At 37.1% G+C, this 19824-nt stretch overlaps 1 protein-coding gene across 1 annotated transcript in view; it reads left to right on the forward strand.

The window, feature by feature from the left end:
* LOC137653788 (solute carrier family 45 member 3-like) overlaps nucleotides 1-19576 on the forward strand; it is a 250798-nt gene extending 231222 nt beyond the window's left edge. Inside the window, exons 2-7 of the mRNA XM_068387432.1 lie at nucleotides 5603-5919; nucleotides 6425-6611; nucleotides 7423-8113; nucleotides 8949-9195; nucleotides 11044-11267; nucleotides 15327-19576. Of these exons, the coding sequence (XP_068243533.1) occupies nucleotides 5676-5919; nucleotides 6425-6611; nucleotides 7423-8113; nucleotides 8949-9195; nucleotides 11044-11267; nucleotides 15327-15584 (1851 nt within the window). The 5' untranslated portion in view covers nucleotides 5603-5675 and the 3' untranslated portion in view covers nucleotides 15585-19576. The remainder of the gene's footprint in view (nucleotides 1-5602; nucleotides 5920-6424; nucleotides 6612-7422; nucleotides 8114-8948; nucleotides 9196-11043; nucleotides 11268-15326) is intronic.
* Nucleotides 19577-19824: the final 248 nt, after the last annotated feature.

A 19824-nucleotide genomic window follows, 5' to 3' on the forward strand; every position in this document is an offset into this window, starting at 1 on the left:
CTAAAACACCTTCGTTTTCAACGCCACTTTCGGTTTGTTTTTTGGCGTCTGGCTTGCTAAAACACCTTCGTTTTCAACACCACTTTTGGTTTGTTTTTTTGGCGTCTGGCTTGCTAAAACACCTTCGTTTTCAACGCCACTTTTGGTTTGTTTTTTTTGGCGTCTGGCTTGCTAAAACACCTTCGTTTTCAACGCCACTTTTGGTTTGTTTTTTTTGGCGTCTGGCTTGCTAAAACACCTTCGTTTTCAACGCCACTTTTGGTTTGTTTTTTGGCGTCTGGCTTGCTAAAACACCTTCGTTTTCAACGCCACTTTTGGTTTGTTTTTTGGCGTCTGGCTTGCTAAAACACCTTCGTTTTCAACGCCACTTTCGGTTTGTTTTTTGGCGTCTGGCTTGTTAAAACACCTTCGTTTTCAACACCACTTTTGGTTTGTTTTTTTGGCGTCTGGCTTGCTAAAACACCTTCGTTTTCAACGCCACTTTTGGTTTGTTTTTTTTGGCGTCTGGCTTGCTAAAACACCTTCGTTTTCAACGCCACTTTTGGTTTGTTTTTTGGCGTCTGGCTTGCTAAAACACCTTCGTTTTCAACGCCACTTTTGGTTTGTTTTTTTTTGGCGTCTGGCTTGCTAAAACACCTTCGTTTTCAACGCCACTTTTGGTTTGTTTTTTTTGGCGTCTGGCTTGCTAAAACACCTTCGTTTTCAACGCCACTTTTGGTTTGTTTTTTTTGGCGTCTGGCTTGCTAAAACACCTTCGTTTTCAACGCCACTTTTGGTTTGTTTTTTGGCGTCTGGCTTGCTAGAACACCTTCGTTTTCAACGCCACTTTTGGTTTGTTTTTTTGGCGTGTGGCTTGCTAGAACACCTTCGTTTTCAACGCCACCTTTGGTTTGTTTTTTTGGCGTCTGGCTTGCTAAAACACCTTCGTTTTCAACGCCACTTTTGGTTTGTTTTTTTGGCCTCTGGCTTGCTAGAACACCTTCGTTTTCAACGCCACTTTTGGTTTGTTTTTTTGGCCTCTGGCTTGCTAGAACACCGTTTTCAACGCCACCTTTGGTTTGTTTTTTTGGCGTCTGGCTTGCTAAAACACCTTCGTTTTCAACACCACTTTTGGTTTGTTTTTTTGGCCTCTGGCTTGCTAGAACACCTTCGTTTTCAACGCCACTTTTGGTTTGTTTTTTTGGCCTCTGGCTTGCTAGAACACCTTCGTTTTCAACGCCACTTTTGGTTTGTTTTTTTGGCCTCTGGCTTGCTAGAACACCTTCGTTTTCAACGCCACCTTTGGTTTGTTTTTTTGGCGTCTGGCTTGCTATTTACCTTCGTTTTCAACACCACTTTTGGTTTGTTTTTTGGCGTCTGGCTTGCTAGAACACCTTCGTTTTCAACACCACTTTTGGTTTGTTTTTTGGCGTCTGGCTTGCTAAAACACCTTCGTTTTCAACTCCACTTTTGGTTTGTTTTTTGGCGTCTGGCTTGCTAAAACACCTTCGTTTTCAACACCACTTTTGGTTTGTTTTTTGGCGTCTGGCTTGTTATTGCAATATATTCTCCACTTATGTTTGTTTGTTTGTTAATCACAAGCTTTTATGGAAGTTACTATTGCAACTGTTATTATTATTATTATTATTATTATTATTATTATTATTATTATTATTAGCTAAGCTAAAATCCTAGTTGGAAAAGCATGATGCTATCAACCCAAGGGTTCCAACAGGGAAAAATAGCCCAGTGAAGTAAGGAAAAAAGGAAATAAATAACTACAAGAGAAGTAATAACAATCAAAATAAAATATTTTAATATCATTAATATTATATTAGATCTGTCATATATAAACTATAAATCTTCATAAAAACAAGAGGAAAGAGGAAGAGAAATTAGATAGAATTATGTGCCCGAGTGTACCCTCAAGCAAGAGAACTCTAACCCAAGACAATGGAAGACAGACGTATGGCACTACCCAAGACTAGAGAACAATTGTTTGATTTTGGAGTGTCCTTCTCCTAAAAGAGTCACCTGTTACCTCTACATTCCTTTGTGTTCCCAATCCTATCTTCATCCCTCTTATATACGTCCTTTTCCTCTCGAATTAATCGAGTGCGCCCTCAAGCAAGAGAACTCTAACCCAAGACAGTGGAAGACCATGGCACAGACGTATGGCGCTACCCAAGACTAGAGAACAATGGTTTGATTTTGGAGTGCCCTTCTAGAAGAGCCACCTGTTATCTCTACATTCCTCTATGTTCCCAATCCTCTTTTAATCCCTCTTATATATGTCCTTTTCTTCTCGTATTAACCGAGTGTACCCTCAAGCAAGAGAACTCTAACCCAAGACAATGGAAGACCATGGCACAGAGGCTATGACACTACGCAAGACTAGAGAACAATGGTTTGATTTTGGAGTGTCCTTCTTCTGTTGTCTCTACATTCCTCTGTGTTCCCAAGCCTCTTTTTATCCCTCTTATGTACGTCCTTTTCCTCTCTAATTAACCGAGTGTACCCTCAAGCAAGAGAACTCTAACCCAAGACAATGGAAGACAGACGTATGGCACTACCCAAGACTAGAGAACAATGGTTTGATTTTGGAGTGCCCTTGTAGAAGAGTCACCTGTTACCTCTACATTCCTCTTATATACGTCTTTTCCTCTCGAACTAACCGAGTGTACCCTCAAGCAAGAGAACTCTAACCCAAGGCAATGGAAGACCATGTTACAGAGGTATGGCACTACCCAAGACTAGAGAACAATGGTTTAATTTTGGAGTGCCTAAGCCTCTTTTCATCCCTCTTATATACGTCCTTTTCCTCTCGAACTAACCGAGTGTACCCTCAAGCAAGAGAACTCTAACCCAAGACAATGGAAGACCATAGCACAGGTATGGCACTACCCAAGACTAGAGAACAATGGTTTGATTTTGGAGTGCCCTTGTAGAAGAGTCACCTGTTACCTCTACATTCCTCTCTGTTCCCAATCCTCTTTTCATCCATCTTATATACGTCCTTTTCCTCTCGAATTAATTGCTTAATGTCCCCCAAATTAATATCTCGCCATTTTTTCTGAAAACTTTCGAAGCTGCCACCCCGGATTTTAATAGGTAGCCTTTGGCCCTGACTTTTAGGAGATTGTTCCAAAGTAATTTAAAGTTTTGAGTTCGTGAAAAAGGGGTTTTTTGAGGAGTCTTGTCTTTTTCCTTTTTTTTTAATTCGTAATTTTTATGGAATTTTGTGTCCGGTTGGCTGGGAGAGGGAACATTTGCTGTGCATATATAAGTTCCTTCACGTCACTTCAAAAGTATTTTCCTGATAGAATAAAGTATTCAGTGGGTTAATATTAGCCATGCCTTGCTCTATTTAATGGCTGGAGTCTCTCTCTCTCTCTCTCTCTCTCTCTCTCTCTCTCTCTCTCTCTCTCTATCTCTCTCTCTCTCTCTCTGTCAGTCCAGAGGCAACGGATACAAACTGGAATTGAAAAGATACACCACCACTCAATGTGGTAATTTCTTTACATACAAAATTAACAAATACTTGGAATAGACTTCCAGCTGATTTAGTAAACAATAACACAGTAAAGGAGTTCAAGAATAAGTTAGACAAAATCATATGAACTCTCTAAATGCTTAAACTAAATTGCTCCACCAAAGAGCAAATGGAGTCTCTGCGGATGGACTAAAAAGTCTTTGAGATATCCAAATTCCTTGTAACCCCTTGTAACCCTCTCTCTTTTGGTGTCATACTTTGAGTATCCAAGAGGAAACAAAGTGCATTGTAACTAGAGTTAAATTTATCATTATTAACTTTAAATAGAAATTTATAAGGCTGATATTTTAATCCCCACTTACCTGTGTAAGATACAACAACAAAATCCTAGCTTAAACAGATTGTTGATATTTGTATTTCCATATCTCCCTCAGATTCTATCTCCCTCTGTAAAATCTAAAATAGTATATATGAAAATATCCCCTAATTCTGATTTTGATTCTCCTCTATGCAAAATAACATCAAGCATTGTTTCTACTGATAGGTAAAATAATAGTTCGTGACCAAAGTCATTAATATACTTACAAAATTCAGAGTTCATGGATAAGTTCATTCTAGGTTAATCACAGGGAAACAATTAGAGGTTTCACAGGTGTCCTTTCTAGACCCCATAATTCGTTTCACTGCAACCCATCAAGTGTTCCTCTGTGCTGTGCACCAGTCTGGCTAAATTAGGGACATATGAAAATTATGAGCTGTTACAATTTTTACGTTAGAATCTACTAAGCACTCACTCTCAGTATCCTAATTAATCTAGCTGTTAATGGGGAAAGGTCCCTTGGAAAGGAGGTTTACTAGCCCTGTTCCATTAGAATCTAAAAAGACCTCACTCTCAGTGTACTGATTCATCTAGCTGATGATGGGGAAAGGTCCCTTGGAAAGGAGGTTTGATAGCCCTGTTCCATTAGAATCTAAAAAGGCCTCGCTCCCAGTACACTGATTCATCTAGCTACTGATGGGGAGAGGTCCCCTGGAAGGGAGGTTTGATAGCCCTGTTCCATTAGAATTTAAAAAAACCTCGCTCTCAGTATACTGATTCATCTAGCTACTGACGGGGAAAGGTACCTTGGAAGGGAGGTTTGATAGCCCTGTTCCATTAGAATCTAAAAAGACCTCACTCTCAGTATACTGATTCAACTAGCTACTAATGGGGGAAGGGTCCCCTGGAAGGGAGGTTTGATAGCCCTGTTCCATTAGAATCTAAAAAGACCTCACTCTCAGTATCCTAATTCATCTAGCTGCTAATGGGGAAAGGTCCCTTGGAAAGGAGGTTTGAGACCCCTGTTCCATTAGAATTTAAAAAGGCCTCACTCTCAGTATACTGATTCATCTAGCTACTGATGGGGAAAGGTTCCCTGGAAGGGAGGTTCAATAGCCCTGTTCCATATAGAATCTCATGACATCACTATGAGTATCCTGATTCATTTAGTTACTGATGGAAAGGGGTCCCCTGGATGGGAGGTTCAATAGCTGTTTTCCATTAGAATTTGTCATGACCTCACTATGAATATCCTGATTCATTTAGTTTCTGATGGAAAGGGATCCTTAGAATGGGGACTTGATAGGCAATGGCAAATAGCAGAGTGGGCATTCTGAGATTTATCAATATGTTGGCCGTTGGTTTGGATTATAAGAGCCTTTCATTTCTACGGAGGTGATCAGTTTGAGCTAAGACTGTGAGCTGTATTGCTCAAAGCAGTCATTCAGTGTGATGACAATTTCCTCCCAGTTCCTGGGTGCTAAGACAATGCAGAACTACACAGATCTTGTTTTAATTTCAAAATTTTTTCAGTTAATTATGTTTATGGTAAATTTATGCATAAATATCCAAATTTGATATTTTCTAAAGTGTACGAAGCCTCATACTATAAGAATATATTTTAACTTTCATGTACCTAATGACATGTTTATCTCAAAATTTGTTTAGTAAATTATGTTTATGGTAAATTTATTCATATATATTGATATTAATATTTTCTAAAGGATACAAAGCCTCATACTATAAGAATATATTTTAACTTCCATGTACCTAATGACATGTTTATCACAGATACTTTTGTTGCATTTCAGGATGAGTAAATGAGGACGAGGTGAGACAACTCCCAGGAAAACGGATGGTGTGAATCACCTCCCACAGGACTACATGGACCTTTCTGGTCCCCAACCACTGGATGTCTCGCGAAGCCCGTCATCATCCGACAGTCATGCAAATGTGCTCGCGCAAAGGAAGGTGCGGAGGCAGCCCCGGGGCTTGCCCCGCCTCATGGCGATCAACTCCCTGGTGTGTGGAGTCGAGATCATATCCAGTGCGGCCTTCACCTACATCCCTCCATTGCTGCTCAAAGCTGGATACACGGAGACTGTTATGACCATCATTCTTGGAGTAGGTGGGTTGGAGGGATCTTCGTTCGAGTACTTGGTTATAAAGTAGCCCTCTGTTGCGGAGGAAATGGGTGCATTATTGTTCCTTTTGGAATTCATTTGTAGTTGGTAGGTATAATAATTGTTTGTCAGGTACTACTGTTACTTCTACTAGCCAAGCTACAATCCTAGCTGGAAAAGCAGATTGCTACAAGCCCAAGGGCTCCAACAGAGGAAATCAGCTAGAATGAAAAGTAAAGAGAGAAGTAACGAATAAATTATAAAAGAAGAATGACAAAATATAAGATATGTTAAGATTAATAACAAGAAATGGATAGGTCATATAGTACATAAACTATGAAATGAGTCTTATATCAACCTGTTTACTATAAAAACATTTGAACTAATGAAATTCTGCCAAAATATGACCTCCATCAGATGCTTGATAGAGATATTTTTACTTTCGAGTTAATGTAAGATAACGCATGAATATATCTGACAAGTCTTTAGCTTCAAATTATTTTTTTCCAGCTCCGTTTGTGGACATGATGACTGTTCCAATCCTTGCCGAATGGAGTGACCGATGTACGTCAGCTATTGGTCGACGTCGGCCGTTTATCATGTTCCTGGCGTCGGTTCTACTCCTCTCGCTTATTCTCATCCCATACAGCTCTGTCATCAGCAGTTTTTTTACCATCACCACCCCATTGAGATTACAGTATGTTGATGATGTCAGTTTATATTGTTACGATATTTTTCAGCTTAATTTTGACGAGACCCAAATGGTTTCCAAGATTTCGATAAGGTTTTATGAGTTTGATTTATTGTTCTGTATCATTTATTTGTGATATTAAGTTTTGTATGATTACTTACGGGTACAGTAAGTTTACTATAGATAAATCCATGTAGTATATTACAAGTACTGTACCTGTAAAGTGTACGACATATTGATCTAGATTTATACAGTTTAATGCTTCATTAAAAGTATTGATCACATCAACAAGATGCTTGAATTATTTGACGTTTGAACATTTCAATTAACCTTCCAAAAATTTTTGTCACTTTTGAAGGTATTTGGAATTAACATTGAATAGACACTGTAACATTAACCCTTTTACCCCCAAGCTATTTGGAACTTTCCAACCCTTAACACTCAGGCGTTTTTTTTTTTCAACCACATTTTGTAATATATTTTTTGTAAATTGCTCTAACAGCCTTAATTTTCGTCATAGAGAGGTCAGGTTGGTCTCATTCTTTTGGAAAATGCCTGAAGTTTCTCATAAAGTTATCAAAAATATGCGAAAAAATGTAAATAGCAGTTTTTTTGCAAGGACGCACCGGTACGTCCATGGGGGTAAAGGGATGAGTTTTGTGAAACGTACCAGTACGTCCATTGTGGGTAAAAGGGTTAAGATCTTCCTATTCTTTTCGCATTATAGTTATCCTATGAAATGCTGTACATTTATGTACAGTACAGTACATCTCTTCGAGCAAAGTTGTACTTAGTGGCTCATTGTTTTTCTTTCCAGCATGATCATCTTGGCCATTGGTGTCATCCTCTTAGACTATAGTTACCAAGCCCTGTTCAACCCTTGCGAGTCGTTGTTATCCGATTTGATGGCCACAGCGCCCGAATGGGAGCAGACGCAGGGATTCACTGTCTATTCAGCCAGTATCTCCTTGGGTTGTATACTGGGGTATCTCATCGTGTCTGTTGACTGGTCGTCTGTTGGACTCATGATCGGCTCTCAAGAACAGACTGCATTTACCGTCATCTTCATCCTCTTTTTACCCTGTTTATTCCTGACTCTAGTGTTCGCCAATGAAAAGCCGTTCAAGCGGACGAAAACCATGCTTTTGAACCCCACGGAGGAGGACATCCGCGTCGGACGTGACATAGGCTCAGAAGCGCCGTTTTTGCTCGGGAAAAATATCAAGGGCAGTGTGAGCGACGAGGAGATTACGGTCCTCGACCTCACCAGTGACAGCACCACCATCGTGAGAGACCATCCTTCGGACGGAGGGTACGAGAGCGGCTCGAGCGAGACAGACGAGACGACCCCCCTCACTCTCTCCTCCTCGGAAATGCTGAAATGGCGATATCATCGTTTCATTCATCAAATCAATAGGCTTCCGAAGATAACCTTACAAAGGTGCATCAACAACGTGCTACGTATACTCCTGAAGATACTGAAAATACTAATTTATTTACCATTTCAGGTAAGTACACCATACTTAGTTAATAACAATAGTAGTCTAGCATAAGTTTACTAAGTAGCCTACTACTGTCCTGTTATTTACTGCATTGAAATATTAATTTGTTTGGGTCAAAGTAGTGTAAGAATTACTATTTAGTTCATGTGATGTTGAGAATAATGGCTGTTTCTATTAGCATAGGAATATTTAAAATGTAACCAGCATCATCTTTGCTACAAAAAAAAAAAAGGAAAAAGTACCGTAAAAGTCTACAAAAAATGGAAAAGTTACAGTAAAAATAATACTCATTGACCTTAAAGCATTAAATGATACATGGAAAAAGTACAGTAAAAGTCTACAAAAAATGGAAAAAGTATAGTAAAAGTACAAAAAATGGAAAAAGTACAGTAAAAGTCTACAAAAAAATGGAAAAAGTACAGTAAAAGTACAAAAAAATGGAAAAAGTACAGTAAAAGTCTACAAAAAATGGAAAAAGTACAGTAAAAGTCTACAAAAAATGGAAAAAGTACAGTAAAAGTACAAAAAATTGAAAAAGTACAGTAAAAGTCTACAAAAAATGGAAAAAGTACAGTAAAAGTCTACAAAAAATGGAAAAAGTACAGTAAAAGTCTACAAAAAATGGAAAAAGTACAGTAAAAGTCTACAAAAAATGGAAAAAGTACAGTAAAAGTCTACAAAAAATGGATTTAAGTACTGTAAAAATAATATTCATTGACCTTAAAGCATTGAAGGATACATGGATCATAAGTTTCATTAATTGATTGCACTTTAATGGTGTGATTTAAAAAGGCTTTTTATTATTTTCAGCAGTAATTAAAAGTACCTTTACCATCCCCAGATTTTCAGGTTGCCCGTTTGCACGTGGCACAAAGTGACCAAGGCGCCCGCCGTTCTTCGCCGCTTGTTCCTCGCCGAACTCTTCGGCTGGATGGGTTTCATGTGCCACAATATGTTCTTCACTGATTTTGTAGGCCAGTACATGTATGGAGGACAGCCAGACGCTCAGGAACACTCAAAGCTAGCGGTCCTCTATGACGAAGGTGTTCGTATGGGATCCTGGGGGCTTTTCCTCCACAGTCTGACAGGTAATTCTTCGACAGCTTCTCGGAATATAGATACATGTTATGTGTTGTTTATCTCTCATCTAGACTCCAGCGTCTATGTGTTTTTATTATACTAAACTCAGTGGTCAGGGTCTTATCATTTTTGTTTATGTCTTTTATAAACTCAGTGATTAGGGTCTTTTCGTTTATAAATTATGTCCTCCAGGATCGCATCCTGTATTATATTTTGTTGCTCATGAATGGCAGAGGTACAGGACAGGACAATTTCCTAGAGACTGACCATACATATACAGATGATCAGCACCCATGCCTCTTCTTCATCAAGCTAGGACTTGAGACGGCTAGGCAATGGCTGCTGATGACTCAGAAGGTAGATCTATAGGCTCCTGCAAACTGCCCATCCCTAGCTCACAAGGATGGTGGGGTTGCGGACTCTACTAGAACCTATTGAGCTTTAAGATATCTCGAACTCCCATCCAATAGATTGTTAAGCAGGGACGTTTCCTATGCACTACCACGGCCCTAGTAACTATAGTACCGTATTTGATAAGAGCCATTGATCCATATTTGGTGTATTTCAATTTAACCTTTGTTCACTTTCGTTAAGAATGTAGTAAAAGTATCAAAGCTATTTTTTGGGCTCGAGCCATGTCGTCCTGATGGAAGTTCCTTCGGGCAGCTTCATACTCTATAATGATAAATGTTATACAGTAGGAAGCTGCCCGAAGGAACTTCCATCAGGACGACATGGCTATCTCACCCAAAAATAGATTTTTCCTACGTCAAACTGCGTTGTTTAGTCAAGATACCTGTATCTTGGTTTATATTTTAGCATGATCAGTGTTTTATTTACAGAATAGTATAGTAAAAGCAGCTTATACACTACTGTAGTACTGAAATTTAATGTTAATTCTAATCCCATATACTGTACAGTAAAAGATTTTATACATGTATAAATTTTCCTTAATACAGCACAATAAATGAGAATGCTATCGTACGGTTTGACACCAATGCACTTTGTTATAGTGTGCAGGACATACTAAATACAATTTATGCTTAAAAATCAGGAGAAAGAAATAGATGTTTTTTTTATATTTAATAACAAAAACTCTCACAAACCATCATTAGAGAATGTAGGTTAATATATACGATATTGATACTTGAAATAATTAGTTTTTAACAACTATAGTGCATTCTCACCTAATAGAAACTTGCCAAAGGATTATACACCTTTACAGAATATGACATAGAATTTGAATCTTTGTAGATTCCATAATTTTATATGATAATCATATGCTCTCACCTATCAAATATGGAAGGAAGAAGACTTAGGAACAGTGTTTGTTATTTATTCCTTGGTGTAGACCAGCCTTGTACAGGTCATAAGTCAATAATTTTTTGCTCAATGCTTGGTTCAAATCTTTTCCTAATTATAAAAACTATAAAGCGTGCAGTAGATGATGAATAGAGAAGTATTGAATTGAAAGCTCAAGGTAGAGACGACTGGCGAAATCTAACCGAGGCCCTTTGCGTCGATAGGCGTAGGAGGAGATGATGATGATGATGATGATGAAAAACTTGCCATTTTATTTAAATATTGTACAGTACCATACTATGTAATGTAACTAAAATGAATGTGTACTAAAACTAATATAAGAAAATACGAATGTATATAAATGCATTGAGACTTTTTATCAACTTTTACTTATAATAAATATTGGATTTTATACTGTATGAAGATACTGTACAATGAAAAGCTCAAAGGAATTAGATTCTATACCTAAGATATCATAGTCTTCAAGAATATAAATGTCCATTTCATTACTTACCGGCGATGATGATATTTATACCGTTGCTTTACTTTTTCAGCTTGTTTGTACGCATTCTTCATTCAGCAGCACATTGTTCGTCTCTTGGGCCATCGTTTGGTCTTCATCGGTGGCTTGCTGATGTTCGCTTTGACCATGGCTGCAACGATAGTGTCTCCAACAATGCCTTTCCTAAACGTCGTAACAGCCTTGTCCGGGATTGGTTTTGCAGCTCTTACATCCACGCCAAACATGCTCGTAACGCTGTATAATTCTGATCGCCAGGTATGTATGTTCAGTTAGTTTTTTTTCTATTGTTAAATATGAATATGCTTTGTGTTTGTACCTAGTATGAAATACAGTACTGCCTTCCTAGAGTCTGTTCACGTGTGGAAAAGGGTCAGGTATTTTCATCCTACCAAAGCAGTAGATGTTAGTGCGTACCTGCCTCGCAGTTCAAAGTACTATAGATTCTAGCAATGAAACTTTTGTACAGTATTTAGGTTCTTTTAAGATTTTCAAATTTGAAAATAAAGAAATTATAGTTTTTTGTATTTTCATCCTACCAAAGCTGTAGATGTTAGTGCGTACTTGCCTCACAGTTTAAAGTGCTATAGATTCTAGCTATAAAAATTTTGTACATTAATTAGGTTCTTTTAAGATTTTCAAATTTGAAAATGCAAAAATTATAGTTTTTTGTATTTTCATCCTACCAAAGCTGTAGATGTTAGTACGTACTTTCCTCGCAGTTCAAAGTACTATAGATTCTAGCAATGAAACTTTTGTACAGTAATTAGGTTTTTTAAGATTTTCAAATTTGAAAAAAAAAATTATAGTTTTTTGTATGTAAAGATGACTTTTATAGGTACAGTAGTAGGTTGGCCAAGGCATCAAGATAACTGTCAAGATACTACCACTATATAGTTATTGGGTCCTTTGAATGGCCAGATAGTACAACATTGGACCCCTCTGTGGTTATGGCTTTTTTTTTCCTTTGCCTACACATACACCAAATAGTTGGCCTAATCTTTACACATTCTTTTTCCTCATACACCTGACAACACTAAGCAAAGATAACAATTCTTCTTCACTCCAGTGGTTAACTACAGGAATTGCTCAGGGGCTAATTTCCACTTGGTGTTGGTGGGTGGATAACTACAGTAATTTTGACCGTCCTTTACATTCAGATCTTCCCGGACAGTACTTCCTTGTTCGTAATACTAGGTATGCAGTTAATTCTAATAGTTAGGTCTTCTCCGTCATGAGGCTCAGTACTACACAGTATTCTAGAAGTTTTATTCGAGCTATGACCAAGCTGTGGAATGATCTCCGTAACTAGGTAGTTGAATCGGTAGAACTTCAAAAGTTCAAACTTGTAGCAAATGTTTATATGCTGAACAGACTGACATAAGTCTCCCTCTATAGTTTACATATAAAAGATCTATTTTAATATTGTTACTGTTATTAAAATATTTTATTTTAATCTTTTATATCATTTCATACACTTTATTTATTTCGTTATTTCCTTTCCTCACTGGGTTATTTTTCCCAGTTGAAACCCTTGGGATTATAGCATCCTGGTTTTCCAACTAGGATTGTAGCGGGGTTAGTAATAATGATGATAATATTGATAATTGCTCAAGTGGCTACTTTCCTCTTGGTACTGGTAGAAGCAGCTCATTATTAATAGTAAGCTAGCCTCTGTACCATGGTCTTCCGCTGTCTTGGGTTAGAGTTCTCTTGCTTCAGGTACACTCAGGCAGTACATTATTCCATGTGTTTTCTCTTCCTTTTGATATTTTTCAATGGTGTTTTGGGTATGCTTTTTAGAAGGACCTTGAAGGCCTGGTAGTTTATGAAGAGGTTGCCTTTACCCTATCTGTTTCTTTATCTTCCTTTATGGTATTCATTTTCAAATCTATTGTTACTATCCTAACTTCAGTTGAAGTGGCTATTCTGCAGCAAGGCCTAGTTTCTCTATGCAGTTGCGTACATATTTTTTATCATTATTGTTAATTTTCAAGTAAGATGACTTTATTTATTGTTTGTAATTCTTATTCTGTCTGGAGATATTGAGCAAAATCCAGGATTAGTGCATCCTAGACTTTGCGAGTGTTGTCTAATGTATTGCAATAATCATGGACTACATAGCAATATTATGGACCTTGTAGTTGCCTCCAGACAATATGATATTGTATTATGCTCAGAAACTTGGGTTTCCCATATGTGATTTGTTTGAGATCCTTATTCCGGGTTTTAAAAGACCAGTTATTTTGAAGCTTGATGTCATTCCTAGGGCAAGGAGAATGCCAGTTTATATTAGAACTGTGTACCTGTTTCGTGTAAGTTCTGCCATGGTTGTGGATGTTATGAGATTCAGGTCATAAAAGCCTTTGGTAGACATAACCAATTTTATTTGTGTTCCATATATTGGAATCAAGACTTGTTTAATTCTATATTCAATTGTCCTTTTACCACTATGGGTAAGATACAAGATGACGATAAGGTCTTTTTTGCATTTGTTGGTGATTTCAATGCTCATAATAGGGAGTGGTTAAATTCTGTTTCATCTTGCTGATTGTCATAGCTTAAGAGCTTTGGAATTTGCCCATGAATCAGGCTGTGAGCAAATCATAAGTGAGGCTACTCACAGTTCTGGTAACTAATTGGATCTAGTAAATACTGACTTCCTTGGTGTTATAACAAGTAAGGTTGGTCTTCCAGTTGACATCTGATAATGCCTTGGTGTCAATAATGGAAGATTGAGCAGCGTGTCCCTGGTGTGTCACACTCATGTAGGATATACAGTACTGTACTGTATATAAAATATCAAGCAAACTAGAATGATATATTGAATGATTTTTTGCCTTTGAATTGGTCACAATTTTATGAAAAAGTTGAGTATGTTCTTATCTTGAATGAGAATCTGGTCAATATAATGATATGAGTATCCCTTCTTGTTTGTTAAAGTACCGAGTGAAAGACAAACCCTGATTCAATGATGATTGTAGACTTGATTATCTAGAGAAACAGGAGACTTATCATCTTTGGAAAGGTAACAGAACAGATTTGACTTGGAATAACTACATTCAGCCAAGAGCTATTGCTCAGAGATTTTATGCTTCAACTGACCATAAAAGAAACCATTTCTACTAGAGTTCAGGTAAATAAATATCAGCCTACCTTTAGATCTGCACTCTTTGTTGTACACGTAACAGTTCCTCCTTTGCTTAAACCCAGGTGACTTTGCCACATACTGTTCGAAGGGAAAGACAACCTTTTTGGTGATGTGTTTGACAGCAAGCAAATTAATGAGAAACTTGATCTTTCTCATTCATGTTTTTCTGAAACTAAACTAACTAGTTTAGATTCCTGTTCCAGTGAAATTAAAACACTTTTGATGGGCCATGATGTTTATGGAGGTGTAGACCCAAATGGTATTTTTCCTTTGCTTTTTTTATAAAAACTGTTGATCTTTTAGGTCCTAAATTGTCTGGAATTTTTTGTAAGATAGAAGTTCTTTTTGGACTTGGAGAATTGGTAATGTTACTTCATTAGTTAAGTGTTTTGTGGATGCTCTAGCCCAGCTCAGTACACCTAATTTCCATAACTCATATTATCTAGGGTTTTTGAACATCTTTTGGCAAAATGTAACTATGCTGAAGGTAATCATATATTCCCTACTTTGCAGTTTGGCTTTCTCAAAGGCCTTGGAACATATAATGCCCTTCTTACAATTTCCAATACTGTACAGAAATCCCTTATTTGGGTCCGCAAGTTCACATTATTAGCCTTGATTTTAGTCCTGCCTTTGACTGTTAATCATGAGGCCCTTATTTTGAAACTTAAGCTGATTGGAGTAGTTGGGTCTTTTTGTAGGATCACGATTGAATTTTTAAGCTATAGATTACGAGAGTAGTTGTTGATGTATAAGAATGTAATATCTGCTGTTCCTCAGAGTAATGTTTGTGACCCATTACAGTATATACACATGATATGTGGTTTAGCTTAGAAAACAAGCTTGTTGCTTATACAGATGATGCTACTCTCTTTGCATAAATTCCATCTCCTGAATGTAGACCTGGGGTTGCTAAATCCCTTAATACAGATCTAGCTAAAATTGGTGCATGGTGCAAATTTTTTGGTATGAAGTTAAACCCAAACAAAACGCATAGTATGATTGTAAGTAGGTTGATAACGGTGGCTCCTCAGCATTCAAATCTTTGCATTGAATATGTCTTTAACTATTTTTACTGTATTTCTAACATTATTTATACTTCCACATTTTGAGAAGAGAAATGATAGATTTAACCCACCAAACTCATGCTGAGTTTTCTATTCTAGCTATATATGTGGGACAACAGCAACTTGGATATGCACGAGGAGAAGGGACTGGGGACGGACGTGGCCGTACTGGACATCGCGTACTTCTTGGCTCAAATCATCTTGTCGATCTTCATGGGTCCACTCGTTGACTTGACAGGCTCTGCCTTGCCTTACATGGTGGTGTCGGCGTTGACGGGAATCGTGGCGGTGTACTGCAGCACGCGCGTGGTGTTCACCGATCAGCAGCTAATGCAACTCAGGGCTGGAACTTTTTGAAACTGTCAGCGCCATAGGGGCCTTAAAAAAAAGTTTTTTTGTGATAAGATATACTGTAATTGTATCTTCAGTTGCAATTTTTTTTATGTAGTTAAATTGAATTTATAGATACATGGTTTATTTTATACTACAGCAAAGTGAATTCAGAGCGTATGCGTTCGCACAAAATATATTCGTGTAGACCCGCCAGGGAGTGTTTAGTTTGTAGAGTTTAGAAGAAGGATCCGTAGATTTATATTTGCGAAGTATTTTTATACAAAATTTCAGGAAAGAAATTGAGTGCCGTTTATTTTCCAAAATTTTCCCTTTTTCTACTTACAGTATAATGATGCTACTGTAGACTAATAACTTTTGAATATGGTAGGACGTTGGCTAGATACTTTAGGATGTTGCCATAAGGGGCTATAAGTTATTTTCGTGCAGTTTCCTATGTATTACTTTAGATAGAATGTGTGGTATAAAGAGAAAGAAAATTATTTTTTGAATTTTATTTTAATAAAATTCTTTTTTTTTTTTATTTCAAATAAGCTGAGTGCTCTATTTATTGTTACTTTTGAATACATACCAGTGTGAATAAAAGCACAAATATTTTATATTTTAGGAAGTTTTTTTTATGAATGTTTTTAAATGATACTAAAACTGGTTTTGATGACTATAAATGTTCTCTTAGTAGGATCTAAATTACTGGAGTGTGTATTTTTATTTTGCATCTTCCTCAGAAATACAAAAATATAGAACCGTGGCGACAAGCTGCGAACAAAGGAATGAAGCGGCAGGGTCGTATGGGAGCACCGAAAGGTGATAGGATATGTAACTGCTCCTCACTTATCCTTCCCTTTAGAGGATTAGACTGGGTAAAGTCTATTCGGGGTGCAGATATCTATTGTTGTCTTAGGATACGTCCCTGATTGTACACGATACCTTCGGATAGTCGTCCCTGGGGTTAGAACCCCGTGATACGTGACGGTAATTCTCTTATAATATCAATCGCAGAAATGTTATACAGTAGGAAGCCGCCGGAGGGAACTTCCATCAGGACGACATGGCTATCTCACCCAAAAATAGGTTTTTCCTACGTCAAAATCCCTTTTATACCGTATTTGTTTTTCCATTTGTGTGAAAGTCATGGGAATGTTGTTGATTTTATGCAGTATCATTTAAAGAGAAAAACATAAACTTCTTTGGAGTTTAATTATTGGAATCAATCAAAATCTTGTAACATCTCTGAATCATTCTCTAAACCTTGATGTCTCAATCTTTACGATACAACCCAAAGGATGTAATGGGCTAACAGCCCATTATTTGACTACCCATTGTTTAATTGTGTCCCGTTAAGTAAGATAAAAAGCTCATTTGAGTTTGTATGATGACGTAGCCGTTTTCACTTTTTGCACTGATGGTTGCAATAGGGTTTCCCAGTAGAAGTGATCTTTGCCATCCATCGTTAGTACAGTATTACACGTACTGTAATGAGATACAGTAGTGGTAAAACCTATCTATGAAGCGTGATGTAGGAGATGATGAATGGAGAAGTATTGATTTAAAATCTCATGATAGAGGCGACTGGCGAAATCTAACCGAGACCCTTTGCGTCAATAGGCGTAGGGCGAGACGATGATTAATAATGCACAAACAATTTAAGAATTTTAAGGCTTTCTTTTCAAAAGAGTAACTTTATAGCGTATATTCCTACTTTTCATATGATTCCTTCTTCATTTTTCCTTAAAAGAATCACGGTATAGTATTTTATTTCAAGCAGAACTCGCTCATCTTTGATGTGTATTTAGCTTAGATACAAATTTCATTGCAGGTTGTCTTTGGTTACTTGTCATTTTGACGAGCCAGCCATTATTTGAAAAAATAGATTGGAGATGAAGGCCTTTCTCTCACTTTCACCGTACAGACAATATATGCTCTCTTGTTGATCTGATCTAAAATACATTACTTTTGCAATGCATTCATGTGATATAAGTAATAAAATACTGAGGCTAGAAGTAGGTAGAATTATAAGTTCATGTAGAGTAAGAGAGATCCAAAATTTAATCAAAAACATCATCCACATCCAAAAAATCAAACAAAAATTTTTCACATATTTCTCACAGAGGCGATGACATAAAATGTCTGAGTGTCACTCTAATGTTATATTTCACATCTTTTCCATACCTTCAACAATTGCCTAGGCTTTAGAAGCACTCTCTTATCAGCTTTATCCTCAGTTTATCATCTACTGACTGGGACGTATGGTTGGATTCCCAACGCGGACCTTGGTACTGTATTTGTTAATGCACGCTGTTATTTCACCGTTTCAGTTTTTAGAAAGTATTTAAGAGATGAATATGGTAATTCCTGTATAATCAGAGTAGCTTTTGGTTAGCTTCACTGTTGCACAAGTTTAATCAGTTTTATCTGTAAATGATATTGCTGTTTAAGGGGTACGGGTTGATTACGTAGCATCTGCAGTGCTAGGCTACGAATGACGGAGTTGGCCGCGAACTTTAAAGGGGTACGGGTTGATTACGTAGCATCTGCTACGAATAACGGAGTTGGCCGCGAACTTTAAAGGGGTACGGGTTGATTACGTAGCATCTGCTACGAATAACGGAGTTGGCCGCGAACTTTAAAGGGGTACGGGTTGATTACGTAGCATCTGCTACGAATAACGGAGTTGGCCGCGAACTTTAAAGGGGTACGGGTTGATTACGTAGCATCTGCTACGAATAACGGAGTTGGCCGCGAACTTTAAAGGGGTACGGGTTGATTACGTAGCATCTGCAGTGCTAGGCTACGAATAACGGAGTTGGCCGCAAACTTTACACAGATTTCCGGGTACTGTACTTTGCATTGATATCATGGTTCTTTTTGTAGGTGTTTGACTGTTAATTATCTTTAGTTTATCATCAGATATGGTTAATTGATTTATTAAATGATTTATTATGAATAGTAAGGTTTTTATATATGGCATGAAAAGACTATAGTCTTGGATAGATTACAGTACTGCCGATACATTCTTCTAAACGCTGTCGTATCCCAAGGTATTTTTATTTGATTAATGTTTAAAGTATTGCATATGGTGCTTTGTATTTAAGAAGCTCATTTTTCAAATATATTTTTCAGATTATCTTTATTAAATGTAAGATTAACTCAAACTTCGAGAAAGGTTGTTTTCAAGTCAGCCTTTAACCCTTTTACCACCGGGCTATTTGGAACTTTCCAAAACCTTAACCCCCAGGGGTTTTTTTTTTTCAAGCACATTTTGCAATATGTATTTTTTAAATTGCTCTAACAGGCTTAATTTTCATCATAGAGAGGTCAGGTTGGTCTCATTCTTTTGGAAAATGCTTGAAGTTTCTCATAAAGTTATCAGAAATATGCAAAAAAATTTAAATAGCAGATTTTTGCAAGGACGTACCAGTACATCCCAGGGGGTAAAGCGGAAGAGTTTTGTGAAACGTACCAGTACGTCCATTGGGGGTAAAAGGGTTAATCATTGTGTGTTCATCATCTTGTTTTGGTTGTACAGTAAATTGGTGATAAATATCAAAAGGTATTGTAGTTACTGAGTGATGTGTACTTAAATTGTATAACTAATATATTTAAACTGTATTTTTGTATTGAGCTTTTTCTCTTGTAAAACATTGACGAGTTTTTCTTCTAAAACCTCAGTAAATTAGTAAGATATTGTACGGTACATTTTTTAACTTTGCCGGGCACAGTCGTGTTGGAATGCGAACCAATGTAAAAGCGAAATCTTTGCAGTTTATAATTAAGAGAACAGCATATTTTTTAAAGTTTTCACTTACGTTAGACATGACTGCCGGATATGATTTTTCATAGCAGAGCACTTGTGCCAAAAACATGAAAATGTCTTACCATTAACCATTCTCTGGTAGAATTTTTGAGTCTGTTGAATCCCTGTGAACAAATATAGAATCTGTTGGAATCAGGACAATCACACTTATGCTAAGTGATGTTTAATAAACTTTTGAAAATTACTGTCTTTTTTTTTTCGGAAGGGGAAGATTTTTGGTGGTTCTCAAAATATGTTGTGGGAGTAAACTTCAATCTGAATTTTTTTTTTATGTTTTGTAGCTAGTTTTGAATTTATTTTTCAATGAAATAATGAAAATTATTCAGTCTTTTTTTTTCGAAGGGGAAGATTTTTGGTGGTTCTCAAAATATGTTGTGGGAGCATACCTCAATCTTAATTCTTTTTTTATGTTTTGTAGCTTGTTTTAAATTT

This window comes from Palaemon carinicauda, chromosome 14, assembly GCF_036898095.1.
Source record: "Palaemon carinicauda isolate YSFRI2023 chromosome 14, ASM3689809v2, whole genome shotgun sequence".
NCBI lineage: Eukaryota > Metazoa > Arthropoda > Malacostraca > Decapoda > Palaemonidae > Palaemon > Palaemon carinicauda.